The sequence below is a fragment of the Bombina bombina genome, chromosome 1 (assembly GCF_027579735.1).
Source record: "Bombina bombina isolate aBomBom1 chromosome 1, aBomBom1.pri, whole genome shotgun sequence".
NCBI lineage: Eukaryota > Metazoa > Chordata > Amphibia > Anura > Bombinatoridae > Bombina > Bombina bombina.
Window position 1 is genome coordinate 588,914,828 of NC_069499.1, and position 12,251 is coordinate 588,927,078.

Genomic DNA, 12,251 nt, shown 5'->3' on the forward strand with positions numbered 1-12,251 from the left:
GCGCCATTTGTCATTCTTTTTGTCGGTCTCTTGATGTCATCCTATGATTGTTGAGTGACATTCAAATGAGTTGGTCCTTACTCCAGGCAGTGTAGAGTCGTTTTTGCCCTCTACCAGACTGTAACTTTGTTGTTCCCAATGTCTGCTGCTTGGCCTTGTTCTTATGAACCACAGTTTTTGAAAGTTTAATGATGAAACCAACCCGATGCTCACTATATCCTTCTGCCAGTAAAGCCAGAATTTAACCCTTCTTTTCCTCACGCAAAAATGTTCTTTTCAACTCTTGACATCATCAATAGTTATTTTTTTTATTCCAATTACTTTTGAGGTACTATTAGCACTGTTTTTGCCATCCAACTGTTCCTATTGCAATAAGATAGGGATGACCTCAGCAGTGGTATACATAATATAATAAATCCTCTAAAGGACAATATTTTTATTTTTAATTCGGGAGAAATGTTGTCAGTAGTTTATAGTATAAAACAAAATGTTCATTTTACTCAAACACATACCTATAAATAGTAGAACCAGAGAAACTGATAATTTTACAGTGGTCTCTTAATTTTTTCAAGAGCTTTATAAATACAGGTGTACCACGGAGATATTGCGGGTTCGGTTCCATACCACTGGAATAAAGCCAAAATAACAATAAAGTGATTCACATTAAGTTTTTGGTTTCCCAGTGCATATACTATTTATATATACACTACTCTGTAGTCTATTAAGTGTGCAATAGCATTGTGTCTAAAAAAAACATTGTACATGTCTTAATTTAAAAATACTTTATTGCTAAAAAATGCTAACCATCATCTGAGCCTTCAGTGAGTCATCTTTTTGCCGGTGGTGTTTAAGTATATGAGTGTATATATGTGTATTCATTTGAATTTATGTGTTTATATGTGTATATATGTGTATTCATTTGTATTTATGTGTTTTCATTTGTATTTATGTGTTTATATGTGTATATATATATGTGTATTTATGTGTTTATATGTGTATTCATTTGTATTTATGTGTTTATATGTGTATATATGTGTATTCATTTGTAATTATGTGTTTATATGTGTATATATGTGTATTCATTTGTATTTATGTGTTTATATGTGTATATATGTGTATTCATTTGTATTTATGTGTTTATATGTGTATATATGTTGGAAAAATGGCGCAGATAGACTTGCTCGACACAGGGTTCCACAAACCTTCAATTTGTAAAAAGAGCAATAAAACAAGGTATGCCTCTATATATAAAATAAATTTGTAAAAAGAGCAATATATCTGCGAAGTGCAAAAAAGCGAGGCATGTCTGTATAAAATATGTTCTATAGATTTTAAGTTGAAGGTTTAATTTGATGTTTCTGCAGTTAGTTAAAAGACCACTAGAGGGCACTAATTCCTAAGGAATAGCTACATATTGTAGAAGGTACTCATTGCCTATTGTTTAGATGCTTCACTCACTCACCTTGTGTGCCCACCAGCACCATAGGGATCTCATTGGTGTTGCGGTAGTTAGCAAGACGGCTGTAGTAGTGATAGACTGTCTGAAAGCTGATCTCATCCTCTAGACTGAAGACGAAGATAACGGCATCTACCCACATGGCAAACTGGAGTGTTGTAAGCAAAAATAATGAGGAGGGGAAACAGTAGGCAAAATAATAGATTTTAAGAAACAGATATCAGAGGAAGTGAGAAATAGGAAGGTAAAAATGTTGAGGGACTAAAGTGAGGTGTTACTGGAGATGGAGGCGTAAGTGTGAGTGGAGGGAAATAGAATAAGTGAAGAAGGCAAAATCAGTGAGAAAAGTAAAATAAGTGGAAATGGAAAGTGAGTGAGCAGGACAGCAAACTGTAGGGAACAGAGATAGAAGGGCACTGGTAAGTTTCAGTGATAATGACAGGAGGTGGAGAAGAAAATAGAGTGAAGAGAGCATGAACAGTTTATGAAGAAGGAAGGAAGGAAATGGAGGTGAGATGCAGAGGAACATTGGGAAAGGAAATGAGTGAGAAGTGGACCATGTGAAGAGGAGAGTGGTGGGCAGGGCAAGAAGGGGCACAAGTAAAGAGGAGGAGACAGAGAGAAGTAGAGGGCATGGAGTAAAATGTATCAAGAATGAGTGGAGAGTGTGGAGCCAGGTTTATTTATCCTGATTAAACTTGTTGTTTTGCACATTAAGTGTAACAAGCTAGTTAGATATCTACAGGGTATTTAGTGTCTACTCTCTCTGATGATCGAAAGCACCACTATGTGGAAAAAATTCCAAAGGGGTCCGTCACGAAGTTGAGAAAGCCAGAGAAATATTGACAGTAGTGTTTAATGGTAGCATCGCTGAGAGGCGTCTTACATACACTTCAGCGGGTGGGGATGCTTCTCTGATACTGGCGATATAGTCAAAGCAGCATCGCCAGATTCGCCACCTGCATCAAAGATGTTATGTAAATGATCACTTTACACAGTACTGTATGACTATACAATTTACATGTAACAACTGAAACTCAACCCGGGTTCTTACAATACAATAGTGAATTAAACATATCAGTAATACACCTATAGGAGCTGGGGGGTTGTGGGTATATGATGATTAACATTCTAATTGTGTATGAACTTTTATTTTGAACAAATAATTTAATTTAATGAAAAGACCCTGTTTGGTATCCTTTGCGGGCCTTTACACCGGGGACTGGTATATGAATTACAGACGTCCTGTCGCAAGACACTGTGAACCCAGTGAATGATGGTCCAGAGCAGAAGGTGAATGACAGTTACCGCATGCAACACATTGGCTCAGCCAGGCATTTGTACCTCTATGTTCTGCACATGTGGGGTTTCTTTGTGTTTGCTTTTCTTTCAGGTACCTTATCCTGAAGGGTCTTTACAACTATAAGAAGAGCCTCTTGTGACAATATAGGAACAAGTGGAGTTTGGACTTTCTGTATCTGACATTCGTGCCATCGCAATATTATGGCTGTGATGCTGTGAAAAGGCCTGGACTTTTCTTTTTTTTTTACATTGTTTCAATAACAGCTCTCAAAAACCTTTATCACCCTTGCATATGGCTTAACTGTCATGAGCTGCATTATATTCTGTGATAGGACAGAGAGAGAGGGGGGATACAGAGATATGTAATATGTATGTATCATATGTGAAGAGAAGAAGCAGATCAGAGTTGGGACATAAGAATATGAACCCTGAGGAATAGTGAGATGCTACCTGTGCTTCTGGAGGTCCACCCTCATCCCGGATCAGCAGGAGGTAGCTCTGTCCATCCACCACAATTTCCTTCTTGAACCTACCACCTGTCACCCAAACGAGAGAGTTAAACAGAGCCAGAACAGTAAGGGGATGGAGGGGGGGGGGGTAGGTGTGGCATTGCTTGTGGGAGAACCAAAAGATACAAGGGTAACCATCTACATAACATAATTTGATCAGCTTTTGAGATTAAATGTTTGTCACATATTTTTCTTAAAGCCTTAAGAATTTTAAAACATGTGATTGAACACATTTTTTCATTTTACACCAGATCAATACAAAAAACTGCCAGAGACCCAGATTCACAAATAATTTAGAGGGGAATATCTCTCATTTCTTTACTGATGAGATACACAAAATGATTAGTAATTACACATTCTTTTATACAAAAAATTACTAATTACATAAAACTGCATATTTATTAGTCTTTCCCACAAGTAATGCTGAGATTGTTCTGGGGGATCATGGGAAGATGTGTCAAGAACCACAACTAAGGACAGGGCTGCATTACATTCCCAACTGCACACAGATGATTGTGAAATAAATCACTGCTAGATCTACTACTGGTAAATGTACTCCACTTACACACTTTTATGGGATGTGTGTTACGTGGAAACCATGTCACATAGGCCCTAAGTATACCCACACATGAAGCCCTGCCCAGTTGTGATCTGTACCACACACGGTCACATAAAATGTAAGAGATGGGTTCAGCACAAGACAATGGGAGACTTAATAAACAGAAATGAAGAAAACCCACCCTGTGAAACAAATCCCATTAATGAATACCAAAACCCCCTAGCAATTCTTCTACATAAAAATGTCCAAACACCCATCCAATACAACTCTGGATAACTTAACTTCAATGTCTCAAAAGTCTTCATCAGGAGTCATAATAATACCCTACCCATGAACACCTAGGTACAGTTAAACTAGAACCTTTCAATCACACTTACGCAAACCCTAAACTAACTGAACACTCCTGAACCAAAGGTAAACCTAATATTAAGGCAACAAGGATCCACAGAACATGTACAGCTAACCAAAACACAATTCCTTCTTCCCAAATGCTATACCCTGGGCCCCAATACAATACCCACAAAACACTACATATTGTGCCATGTATATAAGGGCCTCCCAGACCACTATGCCAAGGACATGTCAGATAATGTTAGGCATGGGTCTTCTGAACACCATATAGGGATTACGCTTTATTCACTACACTTTATTCAGTGCTTCCAACATATTCTATATAGCAGGGATCGACAAACCCAGGAGCCTGGAAGCCACTGGTTTCTAGAATTTTACCCCTGGCTCCTAACTTTTGGGTTATTATCCATATATATATATATATATATATATATATACAAATCCAACTGTCTGGCTCCTAAAAATATGCCTGGCTCCAAAATATTCTTACTGGCTCCTAATCTTTGAACATATTCGTCAACCACTAGTATATAGTTTTTAACTGGCGCTAAAAGGTTACTGTTTCATAGGACTCCAGCAAACTTCATGAGGTTTCAGAATACTTAGTTTGGACATAAATGTACCAAAAATCGAAATCATACATAAAATAGGAGTAACAAACATATACTCCTAAAACATTTCTACATTTGGGCTATTCGCACAAGGAGCATAACATTAGTCTTAGCCAAGATCTGTAGGTCACCAAATCACCAGGAGGATTTGATTGTGCTTTACCATTCATATAACCAGATATAACTCTTCACCTAATGCCCACTCTGTGCTATATATAAACAAGCCTGGCTGGGGTTCAGACTACACCCACCTGTGGCTGAGCACACAAGCAAAAAGGCTGCCTACACCAGGTTTCAATATCTATTTAAAATGTATTTACCAGTTAGAATAGAAATAGAATGTATCATCAAAAACTGAAAATAGATTTTAATTTTTTTACTCTGAGCTTAAAAACAGATATGTTCTTTCAGTGTAATTCAACCAGATGAGATATACCATATAAGTACTAAAACAACATTGCTGTATGAAATACATACACGATTGCACACATTTTTTCATTTGACACTAAACAGCTGCTTTCTTTAAAGGGACACTGAACCCAAATTTTTTCTTTCGTGATTCAGATAGAGCATGCAATTTTAAGCAACTTTCTAATTTACTCCTATTATCAATTTTTCTTCGTTCTCTTGCTTTCTTTGTTTGAAAAAGAAGACATCTAAGCTTTTGTTTGGTTCAGAACCATGGAAAGCACTTGTTTATTGGTGGATGAATTTATCCACGAATCAGCAAGAACAACCCAGGTTGTTCACCAAAAATGGCCCGGCATCTAAACTTACATTCTTGCATTTCAAAGAAAGATACCAAGAGAATTAAGACAATTTGATAATAGGAGTAAATAAGAAAGTTAATTCAAATTGCATGCTCTATCTGAATTCCAAAAGAAAAAAATTGGGTTCAGTGTCCCTTTAAGTCTCACACTGAGATCTTCAGATCTACTGCCCATGAAGTAGACTTATCAGAGTACCCTTAAAGGAACACTTTACTTTACTGTAGAAAAACAGAATTTATGCTTACCTGATAAATTTCTTTCTCTTGCGATGTATCGAGTCCCCGGATTCATCCATACTTGTGGGATATTCTCCTTCCTAACAGGAAGTGGCAAAGAGAGCACCCACAGCAGAGCTGCCTACATAGCTCCTCCATTAGCTCCACCCCCCAGTCATTCGACTGAAGGCTAGGAAGAAAAAGGAGAAACTATAGGGTGCAGAGGTGACTGAAGTTTTTTAAATAAAAATATATTACCTGTCTTAAACAGACAGGGCGGGCCGTGGACTCGATACATCGCAAGAGAAAGAAATTTATCAGGTAAGCATAAATTCTGTTTTCTCTTGCAAGATGTATCGAGTCCACGGATTCATCCATACTTGTGGGATACCAATACCAAAGCTTTAGGACACGGATGAAGGGAGGGACAAGACAGGTACCTTAAACGGAAGTCACCACTGCTTGTAGAACCTTTCTCCCAAAAATAGCCTACGAAGAAGCAAAAGGATCGAATTTGTAAAATTTGGAAAAAGTATGAAGCGAAGACCAAGTCGACGCCTTACAAATCTGTTCAACAGAAGCCTCATTTTTAAAAGCCCATGTGGAAGCCACTGCTCTAGTAGAATGAGCAGTAATCCTTTCAGGAGGCTGCTGGCCAGCAGCATCATAAACCAAACGGATGATGCTTTTCAGCCAAGAAGAAAGAGGTAGCCGTAGCCTTTTGGCCTCTCCGCTTACCAGAAATCTTTGGTTGCTTGTAAGTAGAACTTTAAAGCACGAACCATATCAAGATTGTGCAACAGACGTTCCTTCTTTGAAGAAGGATTAGGACACAGCGAAGGAACAACAATTTCCTGATTGATATTCCTATAAGAAACAACCTTAGGAAGGAATCCAGGTTTGGTACGCAAAACCACCTTATCTGCATGGAAAACAAGATAAGGTGAGTCACACTGTAAAGCAGATAACTCAGAAACTCTTCGAGCCGAAGAGATAGCTACCAAAAACAGAACTTTCCAAGATAGAAGCTTAATATCTATGGAATGCATGGGTTCAAACGGAACCCCTTGAAGAACTTTAAGAACTAAGTTTAGGCTCCATGGCGGAGCAACAGGTTTGAATACAGGCTTGATTCTGACTAAAGCCTGACTAAACGCTTGAACGTCTGGGACATCTGTCAGACGCTTGTGTAAAAGAATAGACAAAGCATAAATCTGTCCTATTAAGGAGCTAGCTGATAACCCCTTCTCCAATCCTTCTTGGAGAAACGACAATATTCTAGGAATCCTAATCTTACTCCATGAGTAACCCTTGGATTCACACCAATAAAGATATTTGCGCCAAATATTATGATAGATTTTCCTGGTGACAGGCTTTCTAGCTTGAATCAGGGTATCAATGACCGACTCAGAGAAACCACGCTTTGATAAAATCAGGCGTTCAATCTCCAAGCAGTCAGACGCAGAGAAATTAGATTTGGATGCTTGAAAGGACCTTGGATTAGAAGGTCCTGCCTCATTGGCAGAGTCCACGGTGGAACAGATGACATGTCCACTAGGTCTGCATACCAAGTACTGCGTGGCCACGCAGGTGCTATCAGAATCACCGAAGCTCTCTACTGCTTGATTCTGGCAACCAGACGTGGGAGGAGAGGAAACGGTAAAAATACATAGGCCAGATTGAAGGACCAGGGCACTGCTAGAGCATCTATCAGTACCGCCTGGGGATCCCGGGACCTGGACCCGTAACAAGGAAGCTTGTCAATCTGAAGGGACGCCATCAGATCCAATTCTGGTATGCTCCATAGCTGAGTCAGCTGGGCAAATACTTCTGGATGGAGCTCCCACTCCCCCGGATGAAAAGTCTGACGACTGAGGAAATCCGCCTCCCAGTTCTCTACCCCTGGGATATGGATTGCTGAAAGATGGCAAGAGTGAGTCTCCGCCCATCGGATTATTTTGTTTATTTCCATCATCGCTAGAGGACTCCGTGTTCCTCCTTGGTGATTGATATAAGCTACAGTCGTGATGTTATCCGACTGAAATCTGATGAATTTGGCCGCAGCTAGTTGAGGCCACGCCTGAAGCGCATTGAATATCGCTCTCAGTTCTAGAATGTTTATCGGGAGGAGAGTTTCCTCTTGAGACCATAAGCCCTGTGCTTTCAGGGAGTTCCAGACTGCACCCCAGCCTATCAGGCTGGCATCTGTCATTACAATGATCCACTCTGGCCTGCGGAAACACATTCCCTGAGCCAGGTGGTCCTGAGACAACCACCAGAGAAGAGAATCTCTGGTCTCCTGATCCAGATGTATTTGCGGAGATAAATCTGCATAATCCCCATTCCACTGTTTGAGCATGCATAGCTGCAGTGGTCTGAGGTGTAGGCGGGCAAAAGGAATGATGTCCATTGCCGCTACCATGAGTCCGATTACCTCCATACACTGAGCCACTGATGGCCGAGGAATGGAATGAAGACCTCGGCAAGTGGTTAAGAGTTTTGATTTTCTGACCTCCGTCAGAAATATTTTCATTTCTACCGAGTCTATCAGAGTCCCTAGGAAGGAAACTCTTGTGAGAGGGAAGAGAGAACTCTTTTTTTATGTTCACCTTCCACCCGTGAGATCTCAGAAAAGCCAACACGATGTCCGTGTGAGACTTGGTTAACTGGAAAGTCGACGCCTGAATTAAGATGTCATCTAGATAAGGCACCACTGCTATGCCCCGCGGTCTTAAAACCCCCAAAAGGGGCCCTAGCACCTTTGTGAAAATCCTGGGAGCCGTGGCCAACCCGAAGGGAAGAGTCACAAACTGGTAATGCCTGTCCAGAAAGGCAAATCTGAGGAATTGATGATGATCTCTGTGAATAGGGATGTGTAGATACGCATCCTTTAAGTCCACGGTAGTCATATATTGACCCTCCTGGATCAGAGGTAGAATAGTCCGAATAGTCTCCATCTTGAATGATGGAACCTTGAGGAATTTGTTTAGAATTTTGAGATCCAAGATTGGTCTGAAAGTTCCCTCTATTTTGGGAACCACAAACAGGTTTGAGTAAAAACCTAGCACTTGTTCCGCTTTTGGAACTGGGCGGATCACTCCCATGGTATGTAGGTCTTCTACACAGCGTAAGAACGCCTCTCTCTTTGTCTGGTTTGCAGACAATTGAGAAACGTGAAATCTCCCCCTTGGGGGGAGTCTTTGAAGTCCAGAAGATATCCCTGGGACACAATTTCCAATGCCTAGGAATCGTGAATCGAGAGAGTCTGCCCCCTACTAGATCCGGTCCCGGATCGGGGGCTACCCCTTCATGCTGTCTTGGAGGCAGCAGCAGGCTTCTTGGCCTGTTTACCCTTGTTCCAAGCCTGGTTAGGTTTCCAGACTGATTTGGATTGGGCAAAATTACCCTTTTGCTTTGCAGCAGGGGAAGCTGAAGCGGGACCACCCTTGAAGTTCCGAAAGGAACGAAAATTATTTTGTTTGGTCCTTATTTTATTTGTTTTATCCTGAGGGAGGGTGTGGCCTTTCCCTCCAGTGATGTCTGAAATAATATCCTTCAGTTCAGGCCCGAATAGGGTCTTTCCTTTGAAAGGGATGTTCAAAAGTTTAGATTTTGATGACACATCAGCAGACCAGGACTTAAGCCATAACGCCCTGCGTGCTAAAATGGCAAAACCTGAATTCTTTGCCACTAATTTAGCCAGTTGGAAAGCGGCATCTGTAATGAAAGAATTAGCCAACTTAAGGGCCTTAATTCTATCCATAATATCCTCTAATGGAGTCTCCATCTGAAGAGCCTCTTCTAGAGCCTTGAACCAGAAAGCAGCTGCAGTAGTTATGGGAACAATGCACGCAATAGGTTGGAGAAGAAAACCTTGATGAACAAAAATTTTCTTTAGGAGACCCTCTAATTTTTTATCCATAGGATCTTTGAAAGCACAACTGTCTTCGATAGGTATAGTTGGACGCTTAGCGAGAGTAGAAACAGCTCCCTCCACCTTAGGAATCGTCTGCCACGAGTCCCGCATAGTGTCAGATATGGGAAACATTTTCTTAAAAATAGGAGGGGGAGCGAACGGTATACCTGGTCTATCCCACTCCTTAGTAACAATATTCACAATCCTCTTAGGGACTGGAAAAATATCAGTGTAAACAGGAACCTCTAAGTATTTGTCCATTTTACACAATTTCTCTGGGACCACTATAGGGTCACAATCATCCAGAGTCGCTAATACCTCCCTGAGCAACAAGCGGAGGTGTTCAAGCTTAAATTTAAAGGCCGTCATATCAGAATCTGTCTGAGGGAGCGTCTTCCCTGAATCAGAAATCTCTCCCTCAGATAGCAAATCCCTTACCCCTACTTCAGAACATTGTGAGTGTATATCGGATACGGCTACTAAAGCGTCAGAAGGCTCAGTTGTTCTTAACCCAGAGCTGTCACGCTTTCCTTGTAAACCAGACATTTTAGATAAAACCGCTGTGAGGGTTGTATTCATAAATGTGGCCATGTCTTGTAAAGTAAATGAAGTTGACGCACTAGAGGTACTTGGCGTCACTTCTGCGGGCGTTACTGGTTGCGACACTTGGGGAGAGCTAGATGGCAAACCCTCAATTCCTTCTGTCTGAGAATCATCTATTGCTATATTTTTAAGTGCTATAATATGCTCTTTATAATTTATAGACATATCAGTGCAAGTGGGACACATTCTAAGAGGGGGTTCCACAATGGCTTCTAAACACATTGAACAAGGATTTTCCTTGGTGTCAGACATGTTAAACAGGCTAGTAATGAAACAAGCAAGCTTGGAAAACACTTTATTCAAAGTAAATAATACTTAGAAAAAAACAGTACTGTGCCTTTAAGAGAAAAAAACAGTACTGTGCCTTTAAGAGAAAAAAAAGATGCACAAACTCTGCAAAACAGTGTAAAAAGGCAGTAAACTTTACAAAATTTTTACAGTAGAATCATAAAGCCTTAGTAAGTTTGCACAGACAGCCAAATAAACGATTAACCCCTTAATGTAAAAACCGGATTGACAAAACGTCAAAAATCGGTCTAAAAAACGTTCAGCACCTTGCCACAGCTCTGCTGTGGCGCCTACCTGCCCTTTAGGATAGATTTGTGGGGAAAAAACTTCTTTTAGGCCCTCAAACACAGCAGGACCCTTTGGAGAAGAAGCTGGATGTCTTCAGAGTAAAAGAAACTGCGCAACTGAGGCGTGAAAATAGGCCCCTCCCACATCACTCGATGTTAGTGGGGCCTAAAAGAAACACACCAAAGTGTTTCTAAACTAGCCATGTGGGTTAATAACCCTTAAATAAGCCACAAAGACCCCTTAAAGTCCCTTAAAAAACGTTAAGTTTTCAATAAAAAAAAAAACGTTTTCCCATAAGTGCCACCAGTAACAAATGAGCCCTTTATGCAAGCTGGGATTCTCTATTAAGTGTCTGAATACAGCTTACCCTTCCCTCATGGGGATATTGTCAGCCTTTTATAGAATTATCACAGTCTGTCTAGAAAAAAATTGACTGAACATACCTCAATGCAGCTTAGCATGCAAACCATTCCCCCAACTGAAGTTTTCCTGTACTCCTCAGCCTCTGTGGGAACAGCAGTGGATCTTAGTTACAAAGTGCTAAGATCATCATCCTCCTTGCAGAAATCTTCATCCCTTTTCTGCCAGAGAGTGAATAGTACACACCGGTACCATTTAAAATAACAAACTTTTGCTTGAGAAAATAAAAACTAACATTTTTGTCACCACCCTCACTTTACCCTTCCTAGCAGTTAGCAGGCAAAGAGAATGACTTGGGGGGGGGGGGGGAGCTAAGGGAGGAGCTATGTAGGCAGCTCTGCTGTGGGTGCTCTCTTTGCCACTTCCTGTTAGGAAGGAGAATATCCCACAAGTATGGATGAATCCGTGGACTCAATACATCTTGCAAGAGAAATATTGTCATCCGAATGAAAGAGCAAAATACATGCTGATTTTTTGTTGCATGAACAAAAAAAATGTAAAAAAGCTTTTTTCTAAAATCCAGCTAATACAGCTTGCATCACCAATGTACATATATGGCAACGAGCATCAGTAGTAAGTGAACATCTGATGCTGGTCTGTTAGCTTAAATTTTAAACATTATATATTTCACATGCCTACAAGTTTAACTGCTGCTGTTTCATACTGATGAAATCATTTTTAAATACAATTACAATGTCCATTGAAATTATACAGATCTTGCTTTGTCTGTGCGTGATGGGATTCAACACACAATAATGTACAATAATGCATCTTTCCAATGCCTATTTTGTTGGGATTATATCCTTCCAACATCATTGTGTAATTCAGTCAGTCTCTTTATTGTCAGCTCTTCATGATGAAACAGATATATATATATATATATAGTAAAGCAGTTATGGATCCCACGGACGGACTCCGTGTTGCGCTTTTTACTTTATAAGTTACGTATTAGGTTTGTCTTAG

The 12,251-nt window shown here is 40.3% G+C and overlaps 1 protein-coding gene across 2 annotated transcripts in view; it reads right to left on the reverse strand.

Annotated features, from left to right (window-relative positions):
* The window catches only part of LOC128645682 (arf-GAP with GTPase, ANK repeat and PH domain-containing protein 1-like), a 607,927-nt gene that overhangs the window by 225,745 nt on the left and 369,931 nt on the right, over window positions 1–12,251 (reverse strand). For both annotated transcript variants that reach the window (XM_053698867.1, XM_053698866.1), the window contains exons 4-5: window positions 3,209–3,294; window positions 1,463–1,604 (exon numbers count right to left, since the gene is read on the reverse strand). In XM_053698867.1, the coding sequence (XP_053554842.1) occupies window positions 1,463–1,604; window positions 3,209–3,294 (228 nt within the window). The remainder of the gene's footprint in view (window positions 1–1,462; window positions 1,605–3,208; window positions 3,295–12,251) is intronic.